The 22,574-nt window shown below is 35.6% G+C and overlaps 3 protein-coding genes across 3 annotated transcripts; all 3 read left to right on the forward strand.

Moving 5' to 3' along the window:
• The first annotated feature begins 5,649 nt into the window (after positions 1-5,649).
• LOC128238203 (uncharacterized) lies at positions 5,650-8,602 on the forward strand. The gene has a single exon (XM_052953853.1). The coding sequence runs from the start codon at positions 6,610-6,612 to the stop codon at positions 8,569-8,571; it is 1,962 nt and encodes a 653-aa protein (XP_052809813.1). The 5' UTR covers positions 5,650-6,609; the 3' UTR covers positions 8,572-8,602.
• Positions 8,603-10,923: 2,321 nt separating this feature from the next.
• Positions 10,924-12,768, forward strand: LOC128237749 (uncharacterized). The gene has a single exon (XM_052953333.1). It carries the CDS (start codon positions 10,924-10,926, stop codon positions 12,766-12,768), a length of 1,845 nt encoding a protein of 614 aa, XP_052809293.1.
• Positions 12,769-14,980: 2,212 nt separating this feature from the next.
• LOC128237750 (uncharacterized) lies at positions 14,981-16,825 on the forward strand. The gene has a single exon (XM_052953335.1). It carries the CDS (start codon positions 14,981-14,983, stop codon positions 16,823-16,825), a length of 1,845 nt encoding a protein of 614 aa, XP_052809295.1.
• The last annotated feature ends 5,749 nt before the right edge of the window (positions 16,826-22,574 follow it).

The raw sequence follows: 22,574 nt of genomic DNA on the forward strand, positions 1-22,574 counted from the left end.
TTAACTAATTCAACATTCAACTGTTCGTAATGTATAATTTATCATATATAACAGAGATAAGTCTTTAACGATTCTGTCGGATATGATAACGTCTGCCATTTAATACATATTCAAAAAATATGTTTTTATTTGTATAAAACATTTTCTCCACTTTGTACAAATTGGAAGGTCTGTTGTTTCTTGCTCTAAGCATAACGAGTGGATAATTACTGGATTTGAATTAATATATTTTTCATAGTCGAATGATGATTTCAGTTATTATAAAATTGACTTTCGATTGAATTTTCAATATGTGAATACAATCTACATTATGCTAAAATTAACACCAATTATTTTTTTCTTCTGTTTGCAGTCATACTGAGTGGCGACGTTCATCCTCAACAGGGTCCCACTTCAAATACCTCGAGAAATGGTGAAATAGACTTTGTAAACAAGAATATAAAGGGAGACAACCGAAACATTCATGTGTAATTTGTTCAAGAAAAGCGACATACAGAAGTAAAGCGGTAATTAAAGATTGCTGAACTTAAATTAATTGTAACAGCTACATTTCTGATTATCAATATTTGGATATCATCAACAGCAGTGACCAATTCTATTGTACTTGCCAACAGTGTACATTTATGGAAATTTCATCAATAGTATATGATAAACGATTTTATTAACATAGTGAGCATTATGAAGCGAACAACACTGAACATTTTATAGATATGAGTTCTTATCTTTATATACGTTTTTACTGTTTTAACCAAAAAGGGATTCATTTTTTATGTTTTGTCCAAGGTCAAAGTTACATTATGTACAGGGAAGTCGAACTCGTATGGGTTGAAGGAAAACAAACACCGTTTGAATGAAAAACGGGCATTTATTGAAATGCCATAAATGTTGATAAGTTACTAAGAAGGTATTTTAGAAAAGTTTTCCGAAAAAAATATCTGGGTTTACACATTCTAATGTCAAATCATTATTACCAAGACTATTTGAGATCAAACATTTTGAATCGTTATATAGATAGGCAGCCATAGCATTCTCAGAAACCTGGCTCGATTAATATGTTACTAACGCAGAAAGCAGCATTGAATGATACAACCTCATCAGAAAAGACAGGAACCGACAATGCGGCGGTGTGTGTCTCTACATCAACTGACTATTCGCTTTCAGGGATCGAAGTTATTTAGACAATGTTGAAGCTATCTGGGCAGAAATACCTCTACCTAATACCTAAATCTATTTTAACAAGTTTGTGGTATAGACCATCTAAACAAAATGACTTTTTTGAATTATTTGAGTCTGTTTTATCCAATCTTAGATCAGACCTAGCATTATTCATTCTTGGTGATTTTAATATTTGTCTTTTTGAAAAGAAATCGGTTTTAGTCAAAGCATTTCATCAGATTTTAGACATTGTTAACTTAAAGCAAACCATTGTCAATCCTACAAAGATAACAAGTCAAACCTCATCTTTGCTTGATCATACAAGGGCGACTGCATGAGTTTATAACTGATAAAAAAATCTCTAAAAACACACATATTTAAACTGATGTCACGATATGTCAATTTGCACTAAAAGGTTCCAGTTCACAATGAGTCACTTTTTGAGTAAATAAAAAATGTTCATTTGTTTAACTAATAATCTAACATAGTTTTATGAGGGGGGAAGCAAATATAGGAAATTTACTATATTTCATTTTGGTGTGGAGGCAAGTATGCTAGTATAGAAATACCAAAATATTGAGTATAAACTAATGAAGTAATAATTAATTTATCATTATTAACCAGTCACGAGCAGATGGTGGTGGTGACGACCCGAGCAGTTCTATACCGAGGTTCTTAGTGTAGACCCACCCAAGTCCCCTTCCTCACCCCGACCAAAAAAAGGTTAATGAGGAAAAAGGATTTTAGTAAAAAGAGAAATTTTCAGAAACAACAGGAAGAAGTTTGGTATTAAGAAAATGTTACCGACTTTCTGTCTTTATACATAACGTGAATAAAATGAAACAATGGTCCTAAGACAGGGTTACATATACATATGTAGGTTGAGTTAAAAACTAGAGTGTTTGTTTGAAATGATATGCATGCGACGTATACAGTTGTTTTATCGAAAACATCTTGTAGATCTGAGCTCGTTTCCATACATATGTCTCAATACAAAATCTGCTAACCTTCATAACTTGTGAATGATAAAGATTGTATGAAATTTTAAAATATTTAATGTATAAAAATAAACGACCAAAAGTTGATTACTTGTTTATTATGTGTATCATAGAGTACTAAAACACATTTTTTATGATTCTCAGTCCAAGAGATCACCCTAGGGACCAATCGCTTGACTGGCTAAAAATGCAGTCCAAATACCAAGAAACTGTGACTTTTATGTGCATCGGGAAAATAGTTTCACCAATTCTACTTTTTATTATCGAGCTATTCTTGACTGAAACCCCGAAACTATATGCCTAAAATTGTACATGGAAAAAAGAATGCTCATATTTAACATATTTTTAGGAAAAATTAGCTATCTGTGATACTATTGTATTTGAATGGAGCCAATTAATATGTTGACCTTTGACAATTTGTATTTAAAATGAGCCCATTGGAAATAAGTTATAAAACTATCTTGTGAAAATATATAATCTTTTGTTTGTTCCATTTTTATTGTACATCATAATAATTCTGTGATAATATCTTTCTTTTGTGATAGTTTTATTCAATCAATCTTAAATAACTAACCATTTTATAGATGTTGAAACTTTAATTGTAATATTGTGGTGATTACTCTCTTATAAATACAACTTATGCATGACATGTATATTTCACAAATAAAATGCAAGTAGGTTCTTTTACGTGTATTGTAGCAGATCCGCGGCCTAGTGGTAACTCACGTGACTGTCAATCCACGGGTCGCAGGTTCAATTCCCCGCCGCAATAGGCTCAAGACCACAGTTATCTGCCCCCCGTTGACCGGATGTTAATACAGAAAAAGAGTGCTTGTGTTCAAGTATCAATAATTTATTAAAGTTGAATGAAAGAGAAGAAACGGGTTGTCTTTTTGCATAGAGCTTAACATAATTTGACACTCTATTGCAAAAAAAAGATAGTTTTCAGTGTAAAAATTGGAAAAATCATTGCCTGTGGAACTATGTAAATTGGTTGTTTGTAGCCTTATTCCGTCTTGACATGCTGAGGGTCATGTAGTACTACTAAATTTTGTGAGACACCACATTGGTTAACGCTATGTTTTCTAGTAATTAAATTGTGTGTCTTGGATTGTTCTACAGCGGCCAGTTACTTGCTTTTTAACTGTGGCTGTTTTAAAGTGAAAAGCAAGGTAACCGTCTACATGAAACATAATTTATAGTAAAATAACTATTGTCTTAGGCCAATACTAGAAAAATACTAATCGTCTTCAAAGAGGGACATGAAATGCGTTACCCGTGTGGCAGTGCTTTACACCGGTGAACACTCTAACCAGTCTGTCAGTCTGTGCACTATGCTCCAAAAACCTAATAGTTTTGTCGGGTTAGCGCAGTGGTTAGCGCACTCGCTTCTCACCAAGGTGACCCGGGTTCGATTCCCGGCTTGGTTGCATGTCAGTTTTGTAAGTGGTCACCAAGTCGGACAACTGGGTTCTCCCGGTTTCCCCCACAACACAAGATCACACTCTCGTGCAACATCGTGCCAACGAGAGTGACTTAGTAAAAGTTATCATAACTTTCTTCACAATCTTTGTAAAACATTTAATGTTTAAAATTAAACCTAATATGACTAACACATCTTATCGGAGCACTCGCCGAATCGGACTCGCCCGAGTAGAGAGTATATTAAACTTACACACTCCACCCCTTTACTTGTTTACTGAGCTTTGTTCGACCACATTATTCACAATATTCACACTTATGAATAAACTTTGCTGTTTGCTAACTTTGGAGCTTATCAGGTTTATCGCGATCTCTATCGATTTCTTCTCCCAGTGCAATAGTAGCGTTTATATATGCCAGTTTTATTGTTATAATATTATTCAACATTTTTCCCCCGGATGCGAATATATGTTTTTTTATAACAATGTTAAGCATATCATTTTGTGACTATGGTGAGTTTAAGTTATTTACTGAAAAACCCCGTCAATATTGAACTACCCCCTTTTGATGATGATAGAACCAGCCTCTGTGGGATTCCAGTTGCTGTTTGAGGAACGATGAAAAGAAAACCAGATTAAAATGTGAATTATAGTCTTAATATGAGCTGCACAAATGATTGTAAGATTGTAAGATTGAAACATTCACTGTTTATAAAGATCTTATTTATCAAGAGAAGGAAGCAAAGTTGAGTGCACTCATCCTCGTAACCACATCATATGCATACCATTTGTGATAATAATGAGCCGCATCGCGCGATTTTGGGACTTCGGATATAAATTTGCTTTTATCATTTTATTGAGTGATTGAAATAAATTACATTTCAGGAAGCAATGCTGAAAGTTTCATGATGATATCACTTATATTGCATAATATACGTTTTTTTATAAGTGAGACCGTGTATTGAGCTTTCTGAATGCCAAATTCGACGTCCCGCACATGACGTTATTACGAAAGTACATTATTTAAATTATGTGAACGTTTCAATATAACAACCAGTTTATAATTTAATTTCTTTTCCAATCACGGAATGTTTTTGAATCGTTTATAAAGAAAAAAAAATGATGATTCATTGTTGTATTTAAACAAGGACAATAAATGCAGGCAAATTCAGTTGGGAAGAAACCCGTGGTTGCTATGGAAACATAATAATGTAAAATAAAGTAAATATAATGGTTAATAATCGTCAAGGAAATGATGCGCCAATATTTACACCTCAACTTCCATTCCTTAAATGAACTGCCTTTCGGCAATTGCGTTCATCAATCGATGAACGCAACATCTTCTGATATGTTCGGATCGTAATTCATTGCATAACAATATACATGAAAGCTATTGATCTTGTTATTGGTTGTATTGTGCCTGCAGGTCCCGTAAAATATAGGTCAACATTTTTAAAAGTGTTAGTTTATTATATTTTAAATATATTGGTACCAGAAGTGTTTAAATTTTACGTTTAAAAGTGATTTCAAGTGGTTGATCTTTTCCCGCGTTATTGTGACGTCATTTGAAAAAAAAGTTTCCGGTTATAGTCGGGTCTTCTATTTACAGAATAGATAAGAACGGATTACTGAAAGGTTTTCTTAAATGAAATGAAGTATTTTCTTTAACAATTCTTGAATGAAATAATGAACTATTGGTGTAAATATAATGAATATAATGAATGAATTGCGGGGTTGATGTCATTATCGGGGATATGAACGCAATTGGGTTGGTCAAAGTACGCGTGGAGTCCTTTGGACTCCACACACATTGACCAACCCAATTGCGTTCATACCCCGATAATGACATCAACCCCGCAATTCATTCCTTAAATCTTTTAAAAGAAGTTTGGAAGAAATCAATATACATAGAAAAAACATTATTTCTGTCATTTTTATGATTATTTCATTTGTAATAATTATGTTCAAAGACTCAAAATGGCGCGATGCAGCTCATAAATGCATTGAATACACTTGGTTGCTGAGGATTGAGTGCACACACATTACATCAAGTGGTTGTACAATATTGAGGCCATACTATACAGGTTATAGAGATTTGATGTGCACATGTGTGGTTGAAAATCGTTGCACAACGAAATAGTTCAAGATGTATACGGAATACCTTAAATAGAACAGCACGTGGACAGAACACCTTAGTTGTTTGGAGTTGCACAACGAAATAGTCAAACACGTGTACGGAATACCTTAGTTGTTTTGTTTAACACGTGTATGGAATACCTTAGTTGTTTGGAGTTGCACAACGAAATAGTCAAACACGTGTACGGAATACCTTAGTTGTTTTGTTTAACACGTGTACGGAATACCTTAGTTGTTTTGAGTTGTACAACGAAATAGATCAACACGTGTACGGAATAAATTTAAGTTAGTTGTTTGGAGTTGCACAACAAAATAGTTAAATACGTGTATGGAATAGCTGAAATGTTTGGAGTTGCATAAAAAATAGTTTAACACGTTCACGGAATACCTTAGTTGTTTGGAGTGCATGTACATAGTGCATTACGCGTACAGACTGTGACAGCTTAACATTGAAGTTGTCTGACGTTTTTAACTCCTTAATTTGTTAAAGACAAAAACGACTATCAGTGAACTATGATTATACTATAGTAGGGAAGTTTGGGTTCAATTTGGACTTGAAACGGTATGATTAACAACGTTGCAAATCTTTTTAGCTGAACAAAATGAATTTCAGACAGGATAAATATCTTACATGAAACAATTCTCAGAGGTTTTACAGACGATAAACAGATATTGAGATGGTTATTCAATACGCTTATACATCAAATCTTATCCTGAAGTGGACCATCAATCAAAAACACTATATACGAGCATCCGGGTTGTAATTAAACGCCTGTCCATTTTATCTTAGCCTTAAACTGACTGAATGTTGTACGATAACGCACTGCTAATATAGTGCAATCTTAAGTGGATATGGAAATTAAATTGAAACATTTTCCCGTTGTCGATCACTGAAATTCATGAGAGCTGATACTGGGAGTCATTGGAATGTATGTAACATGTTTAGAAACAAACGCAATTTTAAAGCTTTTGCTTTTATTCTTATAACGTGTGTGATATATTTGTGCATAAAAAGAATGCTATACAACACTTATTCGCCGGTTTTGTTCAATTCTTGCAACATCACGGCTTTAGATCCATGGGACGAATCGCTAAGGCCATTTTTGAAAAAGCCGTTACGTCTTCCATGTGAAGAAAAATACGAGTTATTTTACTTCCGCTCTGACGGACAGCTGTATATGAACACGTCAGTTGCGGACAAACACGGTCTCGAACTTTCAACCCAGGAGTGTTGGTTTCAAGTCATTCGGAGAATGGATGGGGACTTACTCTTAAAGATGTTGCCACGGCAACAATTGCAACTTCCGATGGAGATTCGCGGCCATATCTTCCGTGTCACGTGCAATGAATGTGGGAACAATATTACACTATATGATATGGCACATTTTAACCCTTTCTTCAACGAATATGCAAAACGCGACTCCAAAATAGAAGCTGAAAGTGCCAGAAAGCCAAGCATTATTATATTTGGGTTAGATTCAGTGTCAAGGTCACATGCAATTAGAAACTTACAAAAGTCATACGCGTATTTGCGTGAAAAACTCCAAAGTGATGATTTGGAAGGGTTCAGGAAAGTTGGTGAAAATACATTTCCTAACATTGTCCCTCTGTTGACAGGAAAGAGTCAATCGTGGTTCCCACACATTTTTCACCTCCGTATGCATACAGACTCTATGCCTCTCCTGTGGAACGAGTCACCAGCGGCAACTATGGCGACATTCTTTGCTGAGGACAGACCGGATATATCTACCTTTAACTTCATGAAAAGCGGATTCAAGAAAATTCCGACTGATTTTTATTTTCGTCCGTACACATTGGCCATGAATGAATTCGAACCGGTTTTTGGCAAAAAATTGGGAAAACCTACGTGGGATTGCTATGGAAACAGAAACCATTTCGAAATTGAAATTGATTATCTGAAAAGCTTTTTACAGAAATACAACAAGAAACGCAAATTCGCCTTCTTCTGGTCAAATCAAGTCGGACACGAACATTTTACATCCGTTAGTAGAGGTGATGAACCGTTTCTAGATTTTCTAAGGTGGATGGTGTCTGAAACGGATATGAGAAACACCATATTTATAGTGCTCAGTGACCACGGCTTTCGTTTGGGTGGTGCCTCATTGACACACATCGGACGCGCTGAAAACAACAACCCTTGGTTAATGATTCACGTTCCAGAAAGTGTTACTAAAACATATCCCAAACTTCGGACTCATCTTAAAGAAAATTCGAAACACCTCGTTACGCATTATGACATTCATCAGACGGTTTTAGACGCGATGCACGGGCGTGGTTTTGAGGACAAGACGTTAGTGCCAACAAAACAATACGTCGTGCCACGGAACGTCTTTCATCCTATACCGGACGATCGCACATGCCTGGATGCTGGAGTGGATGAAATATTTTGCACGTGTGTAGATACAGAACCATTAGACGTCCACTCCTCTTTAGTGCAATCACTAGCCAATTTTATTATCAAGCATATAAATAAGATCATCTACAATCCATCAAACACTTGTTCAAGAATCATGCTTTTAAACATAACCGAAGCGAAAGTTGAATATTCGAAGAAAGATTTACAAAACTTGCATAATTATGTATTTAAAAATAGTTCAGAAGAATTCACACGGTCCTTAGACCAAGATACGGGACGGTATACAATATTTATAAACACTTTCCCTGGATCGGGATTCTTTCAGGGAACGGTGGATTTTATGTCAATTGGAAAAGCCGCAAGCCTGGAAGACCAAATGACTGTGGTTGGCGAACCAATTCGTCTAAGCAGATACGGTAACCAATCCCATTGTGTTGACGATGTGAAACTGAAAACCTTATGTTACTGTACGGATTTGTTATAACTATTACTGGAATAAAATATAGCTCAATCTATTGTGCCTGTGCCACCGTATTTATCATCATCATCATCATCACCATCACCATCATCATCATCATCATCATCATCGTCATCAACAACATCATCCATCCATCTGAAGCAGCAGCAGCAGCAGCAGCAGTAGCAGCAGCAACACTACAAACACTTCAACAACAAAAACAGCAAGAACAACGACACCACGACTACAACTACCACCATCAGCATCATCAACATTATCAGCATCAGCAGATAGTTTTCTTTCGTTTCCTAATATTGTTTTGATCCTGTATATATGCATGCTTAAATATGGATAGACTTGTGCCTTAAATATTGTTTTATTAAACATTTTACCTACTCTCACTTTCGATAATGTTTCACTTTCGGTATGCAATACAGGTAAAACTTTAATTTAATCATCACATTAAGCAGGGGCGTAGCTAGCCCCGCCCCGGAAGTTTGAAAAAAACAAGGGTGCAAATTGGTGTTTTATGGGCGTTCTATGGTCCTTTATTTAGTACTGGAAAATGGACAGTTTAAGAATCATATATCAACAAATAAACCCTTAACTCGCCATATCGCCGGTTTTTTGTCAGAATTATGTGGATTCAGCTGCGTACTCGCATATAGGCAGCTACGCGCCTGCGTTTAGTATCCACATTTATAGCCTTTTGAGCAAATAAGAAAGTGTTAAGGTAGATTGCATTCATAAACATTGAATAATTTTCAAATGCATCTGGTTACCTTTAATAGATTGCATTCTCATCGTGTTATTTAGCATTTATCGTTTTTCAAGTTTTTCGCTGTTTAAGTTTATCTGTAAAAGTAATAAATAAGTATATTTTTTTTTTAATAAAAACACACAATGATAACTGTCTATTTGTAGTTATCGACGGACATCATGTAGGTGAATGTTATTGACACCAGTTTCGACTTGGTGATAAAACAGTATTGGTGATGAATTTCATTGTTTATTAGAATGTAGCTATTTTGCCGAATATAGAAAAAGATTTATTAACAGACAATTATACCGATATCCTAGTTTTGTAATTTAAAGAAATTATTAATATCAATCCCAATCCTAATGATGATACAAAATTCATAAAAGTATATAAAATCCTCAAGTGTATTGTTAACGAATTTAGTATAAGAATATAACACTATGTTCTCCTCCACATGTATTTATAGGTTTGATATTTAAGTTTCGATAACATAAAAATATTCATATTTAGAAAATCTGTATTATGATTATCATTATGCCCAATATATTTTGTAATGCTTCATGATGTTGTATTGTATATGTACCCATGCTCTATTGTCATACACTTATGACATGAGTGATGTTAAATAAACTTGGGAAACTTGAGACTTGTTTTAAATAATTTTGTAACGACTGAACTACCAAATACTGTACAATCGTGACTGTACACGTGAAAAACATAATTTATTTGTTACAATAACACTTTCAAGGATTTTATTAGATAAGTTACAAACGGCTAGGTAGCTTGACTACGTACAAATAATTCAAATACATGTTTCATTATTATTTAGTTGTTATGTTCAGCGGGATACGAGGTCGTAACTTGACCAAAAGTTTTATCCCTATCACAAATTCACAAAGTACACAATTGTTCACGATGTCAGAAATGTTCATGGAAAACACACCGATTAAAACATAAAATTAATGGCTCAATTTCGTCTTGAATTTACAAAAAAGAAATCTTTCCATTGTATTAACTGGCCATATTTTCCCATCGTCACGTGACAACCATCATCACATGACATTTCCTTATTGATTATTCATGAACAGAACAGAACAGAACAGATTTTATTTCAACTTATGCATAAAGCATCTCGTTACAGTATTCGTACAAAGAAAAGACAAATGTCATAATATGTGATCAACCTGTATAAGATGGTACTTTTAGATAATAGAGTAAACAATAATCTTACATGAAACAATTCTCAGAGGTTTTATAGACGATAAACAGATATTGAGATGGTTATTCAAAACGCTTATACATCAAATCTTATCCTGAAGTGGACCATCAAGCAAAAACACTGTATACGAGCATGCGGGTTGTAATTAAACGCCTGTCCATTTTATCTTAGCCTTAAACTGACTGATTGTTGTACGATAACGCAGTGCTCATAATATAGTGCAATCTTAAGTGGATATGGAAATTAAATTGAAACATATTACCGTTGTCGATAACTGAAATTCATGAGAGCTGATACTGGGAGTAATTGGAATATATGTAACATGTCTAGAAACAAACGCAATTTTAAAGCTTTTGCTTTTATTCTTATAACGTGTGTGATATATTTGTGCATAAAAAGAATGCTATACAACACTTATTCGCCGGTTTTGATCAATTCTTGCAACATCACGGCTTTAGATCCATGGGACGAATCGCTAAGGCCATTTTTGAAAAAGCCGTTACGTCTTCCATGTGAAGAAAAATACGAGTTATTTTACTTCCGCTCTGCCGGACAGCTGTATATGAACACGTCAGTTGCGGACAAACACGGTCTCGAACTTTCAACCCAGGAGTGTTGGTTTCAAGTCATTCGGAGAATGGATGGGGACTTACTCTTAAAGATGTTGCCACGGCAACAATTGCAACTTCCGATGGAGATTCGCGGCCATATCTTCCGTGTCACGTGCAATGAACGTGGGAACAATATTACACTATATGATATGGCACATTTTAACCCTTTCTTCAACGAATATGCAAAACGCGACTCCAAAATAGAAGCTGAAAGTGCCAGAAAGCCAAGCATTATTATATTTGGGTTAGATTCAGTGTCAAGGTCACATGCAATTAGAAACTTACAAAAGTCATACGCGTATTTGCGTGATAAACTCCAAAGTGATGATTTGGAAGGGTTCAGGAAGGTTGGTGAAAATACATTTCCTAACATTGTCCCTCTGTTGACAGGAAAGAGTCAATCGTGGTTCCCACACATTTTTCACCTCCGTATGCATACAGACTCTATGCCTCTCCTGTGGAACGAGTCACCAGCGGCAACTATGGCGACATTCTTTGCTGAGGACAGACCGGATATATCTACCTTTAACTTTATGAAAAGCGGATTCAAGAAAATTCCGACTGATTTTTATTTTCGTCCGTACACATTGGCCATGAATAAATTCGAACCGGTTTTCGGCAAAAAATTAGGGAAACCTACGTTGGATTGCTATGGAAACAGAAACCATTTCGAAATTGAAATTGATTATCTGAAAAGCTTTTTACAGAAATACAACAAGAGACGCAAATTCGCCTTCTTCTGGTCAAATCAAGTCGGACACGAACATTTTACATCCGTGAGTAGAGGTGATGAACCGTTTCTAGATTTTCTAAGGTGGATGGTGTCTGAAACGGATATGAGAAACACCATATTTATAGCGCTCAGTGACCACGGCTTTCGTTTGGGTGGTGCCTCATTGACACACATCGGACGCGCTGAAAACAACAACCCTTGGTTAATGATTCACGTTCCAGAAAGTGTTACTAAAACATATCCCAAACTTCGGACTCATCTTAAAGAAAATTCGAAACACCTCGTTACGCATTATGACATTCATCAGACGGTTTTAGACGCGATGCACGGGCGTGGTTTTGAGGACAAGACGTTAGTGCCAACACAACAATATGTCGTGCCACGGAACGTCTTTCATCCTATACCGGACGATCGCACATGCCTGGATGCTGGAGTGGATGAAATATTTTGCACGTGTGTAGATACAGAACCATTAGACGTCCACTCCCCTTTAGTGCAATCACTAGCCAATTTTATTATCAAGCATATAAATAAGATCATCTACAATCCATCAAACATTTGTTCAAGAATCATGCTTTTAAACATAACCGAAGCGAAAGTTGAATATTCGAAGAAAGATTTACAAAACTTGCATAATTATGTATTTAAAAATAGTTCAGAAGAATTCACACGGTCCTTAGACCAAGATACGGGACGGTATACAATATTTATAAACACTTTCCCTGGATCGGGAGTCTTTCAGGGAACGGTGGATTTTATGTCAATTGGAAAAGCCGCAAGCCTGGACGACCAAATGACTGTGGTTGGCGAACCAATTCGTCTAAGCAGATACGGTAATCAATCCCATTGTGTTGACGATGTGAAACTGAAAACCTTATGTTACTGTACGGATTTGTTATAACTATTACTGGAATGAAATATAGCTCAATCTATTGTGCCTGTACCACCGTATTTATCATCATCATCATCATCACCATCATCATCATCATCATCATCATCATCATCGTCATCAACAACATCATCCATCCATCTGAAGCAGCAGCAGCAGCAGCAGCAGTAGCAGCAGCAACACAACAAACACTTCAACAACAAAAACAGCAAGAACAACGACACCACGACTACATTTTACCTACTCTCACTTTCGATAATGTTTCACTTTCGGTATGCAATACAGGTAAAACTTTAATTTAATCATCACATTAAGCAGGGGCGTAGCTAGCCCCGCCCCGGAAGTTTGAAAAAACAAGGGTGCAAATTGGTGTTTTATGGGTGTTCTATGGTCCTTTATTTAGTACTGGAAAATGGACAGTTTAAGAATCATATATCAACAAATAAACCCTTAACTCGCCATATCGCCGGTTTTTTGTCAGAATTATGTGGATTCAGCTGCGTACTCGCATATAGGCAGCTACGCGCCTGCGTTTAGTATCCACATTTATAGCCTTTTGAGCAAATAAGAAAGTGTTAAGGTAGATTGCATTCATAAACATTGAATAATTTTCAAATGCATCTGGTTACCTTTAATAGATTGCATTCTCATCGTGTTATTTAGCATTTATCGTTATTCAAGTTTTTCGCTGTTTAAGTTTATCTGTAAAAGTAATAAATAAGTATATTCTTTTTAATAAAAACACACATTGATAACTGTCTATTTGTAGTTATCGACGGACATCATGTAGGTGAATGTTATTGACACCAGTTTCGACTTGGTGATAAAACAGTATTGGTGATGAATTTCATTATTTATTAGAATGTAGCTATTTTGCCGAATATAGAAAAAGATTTATTAACAGACAATTATACCGATATCCTAGTTTTGTAATTTAAAGAAATTATGAATATCAATCCCAATCCTAATGATGATATAAAATTCATAAAATTATTTAAAATCCTTAAGTGTTTTGTTAACGAATTTAGTATAAGAATATAACACTATGTTCTCCTCCACATATATTTATAGGTTTGATATTTAAGTTTCGATAACATAAAAATATTCATATTTAGAAAATCTGTATTATGATTATCATTATGCCCAATATATTTTGTAATGCTTCATGATGTTGTATTGTATATGTACCCATGCTCTATTGTCATACACTTATGACATGAGTGATGTTAAATAAACTTGGGAAACTTGAGACTTGTTTTAAATAATTTTGTAACGACTGAACTACCAAATACTGTACAATCGTGACTGTACACGTGAAAAACATAATTTATTTGTTACAATAACACTTTCAAGGATTTTATTAGATAAGTTACAAACGGCTAGGTAGCTTGACTACATACAAATAATTCAAATACATGTTTCATTATTATTTAGTTGTTATGTTCAGCGGGATACGAGGTCGTAACTTGACCAAAAGTTTTATCCCTATCACAAATTCACAAAGTACACAATTGTTCACGATGTCAGAAATGTTCATGGAAAACACACCGATTAAAACATAAAATTAATGGCTCAATTTCGTCTTGAATTTACAAAAAAGAAATCTTTCCATTGTATTAACTGGCCATATTTTCCCATCGTCACGTGACAACCATCATCACATGACATTTCCTTATTGATTATTCATGAACAGAACAGAACAGAACAGATTTTATTTCAACTTATGCATAAAGCATCTCGTTACAGTATTCGTACAAAGAAAAGACAAATGTCATAATATGTGATCAACCTGTATAAGATGGTACTTTTAGATAATAGAGTAAACAATAATCTTACATGAAACAATTCTCAGAGGTTTTATAGACGATAAACAGATATTGAGATGGTTATTCAAAACGCTTATACATCAAATCTTATCCTGAAGTGGACCATCAAGCAAAAACACTGTATACGAGCATGCGGGTTGTAATTAAACGCCTGTCCATTTTATCTTAGCCTTAAACTGACTGAATGTTGTACGATAACGCAGTGCTCATAATATAGTGCAATCTTAAGTGGATATGGAAATTAAATTGAAACATATTACCGTTGTCGATAACTGAAATTCATGAGAGCTGATACTGGGAGTAATTGGAATATATGTAACATGTCTATAAACAAACGCAATTTTAAAGCTTTTGCTTTTATTCTTATAACGTGTGTGATATATTTGTGCATAAAAAGAATGCTATACAACACTTATTCGCCGGTTTTGATCAATTCTTGCAACATCACGGCTTTAGATCCATGGGACGAATCGCTAAGGCCATTTTGGAAAAAGCCGTTACGTCTTCCATGTGAAGAAAAATACGAGTTATTTTACTTCCGCTCTGACGGACAGCTGTATATGAACACGTCAGTTGCGGACAAACACGGTCTCGAACTTTCAACCCAGGAGTGTTGGTTTCAAGTCATTCGGAGAATGGATGGGGACTTACTCTTAAAGATGTTGCCACGGCAACAATTGCAACTTCCGATGGAGATTCGCGGCCATATCTTCCGTGTCACGTGCAATGAACGTGGGAACAATATTACACTATATGATATGGCACATTTTAACCCTTTCTTCAACGAATATGCAAAACGCGACTCCAAAATAGAAGCTGAAAGTGCCAGAAAGCCAAGCATTATTATATTTGGGTTAGATTCAGTGTCAAGGTCACATGCAATTAGAAACTTACAAAAGTCATACGCGTATTTGCGTGATAAACTCCAAAGTGATGATTTGGAAGGGTTCAGGAAGGTTGGTGAAAATACATTTCCTAACATTGTCCCTCTGTTGACAGGAAAGAGTCAATCGTGGTTCCCACACATTTTTTACCTCCGTATGCATACTGACTCTATGCCTCTCCTGTGGAACGAGTCACCAGCGGCAACTATGGCGACATTCTTTGCTGAGGACAGACCGGATATATCTACCTTTAACTTTATGAAAAGCGGATTCAAGAAAATTCCGACTGATTTTTATTTTCGTCCGTACACATTGGCCATGAATGAATTCGAACCGGTTTTCGGCAAAAAATTAGGGAAACCTACGTTGGATTGCTATGGAAACAGAAACCATTTCGAAATTGAAATTGATTATCTGAAAAGCTTTTTACAGAAATACAACAAGAGACGCAAATTCGCCTTCTTCTGGTCAAATCAAGTCGGACACGAACATTTTACATCCGTGAGTAGAGGTGATGAACCGTTTCTAGATTTTCTAAGGTGGATGGTGTCTGAAACGGATATGAGAAACACCATATTTATAGCGCTCAGTGACCACGGCTTTCGTTTGGGTGGTGCCTCATTGACACACATCGGACGCGCTGAAAACAACAACCCTTGGTTAATGATTCACGTTCCAGAAAGTGTTACTAAAACATATCCCAAACTTCGGACTCATCTTAAAGAAAATTCGAAACACCTCGTTACGCATTATGACATTCATCAGACGGTTTTAGACGCGATGCACGGGCGTGGTTTTGAGGACAAGACGTTAGTGCCAACACAACAATATGTCGTGCCACGGAACGTCTTTCATCCTATACCGGACGATCGCACATGCCTGGATGCTGGAGTGGATGAAATATTTTGCACGTGTGTAGATACAGAACCATTAGACGTCCACTCCCCTTTAGTGCAATCACTAGCCAATTTTATTATCAAGCATATAAATAAGATCATCTACAATCCATCAAACATTTGTTCAAGAATCATGCTTTTAAACATAACCGAAGCAAAAGTTGAATATTCGAAGAAAGATTTACAAAACTTGCATAATTATGTATTTAAAAATAGTTCAGAAGAATTCACGCGGTCCTTAGACCAAGATACGGGACGGTATACAATATTTATAAACACTTTCCCTGGATCGGGAGTCTTTCAGGGAACGGTGGATTTTATGTCAATTGGAAAAGCCGCAAGCCTGGACGACCAAATGACTGTGGTTGGCGAACCAATTCGTCTAAGCAGATACGGTAATCAATCCCATTGTGTTGACGATGTGAAACTGAAAACCTTATGTTACTGTACGGATTTGTTATAACTATTACTGGAATGAAATATAGCTCAATCTATTGTGCCTGTGCCACCGTATTTATCATCATCATCATCATCATCATCATCATCATCATCATCATCCATCCATCTGCAGCAGCAGCAGTAGTAGCAGCAGCAGCAGCAATAACAACAACAACAACACAACAAACACATCAACAACAAAAACAGCAACACAACAAACACATCAACAACAAAAACAGCATCAACAACGACACCACGACTACAACTACCACCATCAGCATCATCAACATTATCAGCATCAGCAGATAGTTTTCTTTCGTTTCCTAATATTGTTTTGATCCTGTATATGCATGCTTAAATATGGATAGACTTGTGCCTTAAATATTGTTTTATTAAATATTTTACCTAATCTCACTTTGATAATGTTTCACTTTCGGTATGCAATACAGGTAAAACTTTAATTTAAGCATCACATTAAGCAGGGGCGTAGCTAGCCCTCTGTTCATGAGGATTCATAATTGTGGCAGGGGGGCATGTCCCCTGCCCCCGCTCCCGGAAATTTTTGACAGTTTTAGAATCATATATCAACAAATAAACCCTTAACTCGGCATATCGCCGTTTTTTTTGTCAGAATTATGTGGATTCAGCTGCGTACTCGCATATAGGCAGCTACGCGCCTGCGTTTAGTATCCACATTTATAGCCTTTTGAGCAAATAAGAAAGTGTTAAGGTAGAATTGCATTCATAAACATTGAATAATTTTCAAATGCATCTGGTTACCTTTAACAGATTGCATTCTCATCGTGTTATTTAGTATTTATCGTTATTCAAGTTTTTCGCTGTTTAAGTTTATCTGTAAAAGTAATAAATAAGTATATTTTTTTTTTTTATAAAAACACACATTGATAACTGTCTATTTGTAGTTATCGACGGACATCATGTAGGTGAATGTTATTGACACCAGTTTCGACTTGGTGATAAAACAGTATTGGTGATGAATTTCATTATTTATTAGAATGTAGCTATTTTGCCGAATATAGAAAAAGATTTATTAACAGACAATTATACCGATATCCTAGTTTTGTAATTTAAAGAAATTATGAATATCAATCCCAATCCTAATGATGATATAAAATTCATAAAATTATTTAAAATCCTTAAGTGTTTTGTTAACGAATTTAGTATAAGAATATAACACTATGTTCTCCTCCACATATATTTATATAGGTTTGATATTTAAGTTTCGATAACATAAAAAATATTCATATTTAGAAAATCTGTATTATGATTATCATTATGCCCAATATATTTTGTAATGCTTCATGATGTTGTATTGTATATGTTAGCATGCTCTTTTTGTTATGTACTTATGACATGAGTGATGTTAAATAAACTTGGGAAACTTGAGACTTGTTTTAAATAATTTTGTAACGACTGAACTACCAAATACTGTACAATCGTGACTGTACACGTGAAAAACATAATTTATTTGTTACAATAAAACTTTCAAGGATTTTATAAGATAAGTTACAAACGGCTAGGTAGCTTGACTACATACAAATAATTCAAATACATGTTTCATTATTATTTAGTTGTTATGTTCAGCGGGATACGAGGTCGTAACTTGACCAAAAGTTTTATCCCTATCACAAATGCACAAAGTACACAATTGTTTACAATGTCAGAAATGTTCATGGAAAACAAATCTTCTTGAATTTACAAAAAAGAAATCTTTCCATTGAATGAATTGGCCATATTTTCCCATCGTCACGTGACAACCATCATCACATGGCATTTCCTTATTGATTATTCATGGAGAAGTTGTTATTTAAAAACAATATTTTCAGACATTTTAGACAACAGCGTACAGCCCGCTTCGATTTGAGACATTGTTGTTAATTAATGAATACGTTTTTTTTTCAAAGATAATTATCTCCAATTTCGTCTCTCAACGTTAAAAAATATCCAAAGCATTTTTCTACATTTTATGACCTTATCCAAGAACGGAAAGAAATCCGTAAGTAATATCAAATCAAGGGGCGCCGACTTATTATTATGGAACCTAGGATCGACATCTGCGGCGGTTATGTTTTACTATGTAACATATATATATATAGGAAAAATTCTCCTGATATGATACGACTATGTAATGGTAGGACTGCGTGTTGTTATGGCTTCTCTTGTAAGCCTTATTGACCGTTACATTTGATCCCAAAGCCGACAGGTGGCATTTACTAAATATGACCAATGTTTATGCCATGTTTGATCCAGGATCAAGAATGTCTCTTTTGGAATGGAAACCATTTGCGAGTTAAATGACTCTGTGATCACTAAATAGACAGGTTTTAAGGATCGCTGATCAAGGCGTTTGCTACAAGAAGTTTTCAAGTGGAAACTGTCTGAGTATGAAGGTGAACATAACCCTTACTTTTGGCCCAGTGCCCTCAATCGATAAGGGTCATACATTGACTAATTACAATGTGTATACCAAGTTTGAAGCCTGCGCGAGTGAACGAGTGGTAAATATTCAGAGTGACCTTGACAGTAAAAAAATGATAATCAGCGTTGTTTAAAAATAGAATGTTAGGATTTAGAACGTCTACACTTACCGACTGGAAAGGTACAGCTTAATATGCTTATATAAATCGATAAATCCGTAACAACACAACGAAAACAATTGTCATCATAAAACACTCCTAGATGGCAATTCCCATTTTTATAAAACACGAAATTAAAATCATCTGTATTACTTTTAAACAAAATTGTTATACAATAAAATAATATTAGAATCGGTACTGCGCTTCCTTCAGTATACGCATACTCTTTCGTCTTCCAGATAACCTCTGATACTAATAAGCTGACACATTGCGGTTGGACAAATAACGCTAAATGGCGGTAAAATGTCAGTAACGTAGATGTTCAAAACGCCGAATTTAAACTACGTTCAATCGTCATGTGGACGTTTGTCAGAGTGCTAAATGACTGTAGCTCTGTCAGAGTGGTAAATGACTGTTGCTGTGGCAGAGTGGTAAATGACTGTTGCTGTGGCAGAGTGGTGAATGACTGTAGCTATGTCAGAGTGGTGAATGACTGTAGCTATGTCAGAGTGCTAAATGACTGTAGCTGTGTCAGAGTGCTAAATGACTGTAGCTATAACAGAGTGCTAAATGACTGTAGCTCTGTCAGAGTGCTAAATGACTGTAGCTGTGTCAGAGTGGTGAATGACTGGTGGCTGTGTCAGAGTGCTAAATGACTGTAGCTGTGTCAGAGTGGTGAATGACTGTAGTTGTGTCAGAGTGGTGAATGACTGTAGCTATGTCAGAGTGGTGAATGACTGTAGCTATGTCAGAGTGGTGAATGACTGTTGCTGTGTCAGAGTACTAAATGACTGTAGCTGTGTCAGAGTGGTGAACGACTGTAGCTATAACAGAGTGCTAAATGACTGTAGCTGTGTCAGAGTGCTAAATGACTGTAGCTATAACAGAGTGCTAAATGACTGTAGCTGTGTCAGAGTGCTAAATGACTGTAGCTATAACAGAGTGCTAAATGACTGTAGCTGTGTCAGAGTGCTAAATGACTGTAGCTGTGTCAGAGTGGTGAATGACTTTAGCTGTGTCAGAGTGGTGAATGACTGGTGGCTGTGTCAGAGTGCTAAATGACTGTAGCTATAACAGAGATCTAAATGACTGTAGCTGTGTCAGAGTGCTAAATGACTGTAGCTCTAACAGAGTGCTAAATGACTGTAGCTGTGTCAGAGTGGTGAACGACTGTAGCTATAACAGAGAGCTAAATGACTGTAGCTGTGTCAGAGTGGTGAATGACTGTAGCTATAACAGAGATCTAAATGACTGTAGCTGTGTCAGAGTGCTAAATGACTGTAGCTCTAACAGAGTGCTAAATGACTGTAGCTGTGTCAGACTGGTGAATGACTGTACCTGTGTCAGAGTGGTGAATGAATGTAGCTATGTCAGAGTGATGAATGACTGTAGGCATGTCAGGTTGGTGAATGACTGTAACTGTTTCTGACTGGTGAATGCCTGTAGTTGTGTCTGACTGGTGAATTACTTGCGCTATGTCAAGCTGGTGAATAACTTTAGCTGTGTCAGAGTGGTGAATGACTGTAGCTATGTCAGACTGGTGAATGACTGAAGCTTTGTCGTACTGGTGAATGTCTGTAGCTGTGTCAGACTGGTGAATGACTGTAGCTGTGTCAGAGTGGTGAATGACTGTAACTATGTAAGAATGGTGAATGGCTGTTGCTGTGTCTGTTTGGTAAATGACTGTAGCCTTGTCAGAGTGGTGAATGACTGGGGCTTTGTAAGAGTTGTGAATAACTGGGGCTTTGTCAGAAGGTAAATGTCTGAAGCTCTTACACGGATATTACAACAATGTTAATTAATTAATTGGATGTTTGGAATAAATTAAGAACATCATTAGTAACTAACAAATGCCAATAAAAGCTCTCAACAACATTCACGTCTTTTAAGTTTAATAGTTTATTACTATGCAAATACCTACCATAATAAACAATAATGTGAATATGACAGCTTTTGAAGATTTAGTTAATACTGACAGAATGGCAGGCCCTTCCTAGAAAACAATATCCAGATAATGTATACGTAATATTAACAAACCTGAACTATAAGATGTACAAATGAGCATATATGAAAAATGTATATGGAAGTTAAAAATATAATATTGATGCCATTTTAAATGTCAAAACAGGGTAACATTGCATATGACAATATACTGTATTTTAACATGTAGATGTATCTGGTAAAATACATGATTGTTTACCCTAATTTAATACATGAATATTAAATATTGTTTTGGTCCAAACGATCACAATAGTTTGCAAAACATTATCCCAATACTTGAATTATTTGCTGGTACATACCTTACTCTGCTGATACAGCTATCATGTGATTTACAACCGTTTAGCTTCCGTACCAGTAAGTTTAGTTTACGTCCTTAGAGGCAATAAGTTCTGTGAAGGTATACGACTGTTGCATTAGCAAAAGTGTAACCATCGGGATTGAATTATTTTAGAAATTTGTCACAGAAATACTATTATTTGTTGGCATTTGCTTGTTTGAAGCATTAAATGATCGTGGCTTAGGCTCCGCCAAAATACACCAATTGAATAAGGGGTTAGATTTGACATCGATAGCTTGTCAATTGACTTCACTTATTACTAAGGGGCGGGCTGATACACATGTAAAAGATCAATACATGTACAGTTTGCATTAGTTTCACATCAACCGATCAAAGCCCAGACTTCCAGTACAAACATGATCGATTAAGCCAACTTGGTCCAAAATCAAATTTATGTAATAAGTATGTTGGTGAGTACAATGATACTCGGCGAACAAGAAAATAATCAAACAAATATACACATCAGTAGTCAACAACAGTATGCCAATCTGGTAATAATAGTATGTTTATGAGAACTATATTCATAATCATACCAAACTCAAATACACATGAGTTACATAACGCTTTCCACTTTATAGTGAATTAACTTGACATTGGTTATATATTATTATGTCGACCAATATGACAGCCATTAAGGTCTTCCCTTGAAATGACATGGATTTGTGATGTGCCTTTTTTTTCAGACGCATTAACATGTATACAAGAACGTATTTCTTAGATTTAATAAATGAACAGTTTTGAGCATACGTGTATATGGTCTTTTTCTAACAAATAATAGGCCTACACAATACAAAGAAATAAATGGGTTGTGTTTTCTGACAAATCCTTGTGATTCATAA

Source organism: Mya arenaria, chromosome 6, assembly GCF_026914265.1.
Source record: "Mya arenaria isolate MELC-2E11 chromosome 6, ASM2691426v1".
In the NCBI taxonomy this organism is placed as follows: Eukaryota; Metazoa; Mollusca; class Bivalvia; order Myida; family Myidae; genus Mya; species Mya arenaria.

Coding starts and splice junctions, on each gene's coding strand:
- LOC128238203 (XM_052953853.1), top strand. CDS start 6,610: ATGAGAGCTGATACTGGGAGTCATTGGAATGTATGTAACATGTTTAGA.
- LOC128237749 (XM_052953333.1), top strand. CDS start 10,924: ATGCTATACAACACTTATTCGCCGGTTTTGATCAATTCTTGCAACATC.
- LOC128237750 (XM_052953335.1), top strand. CDS start 14,981: ATGCTATACAACACTTATTCGCCGGTTTTGATCAATTCTTGCAACATC.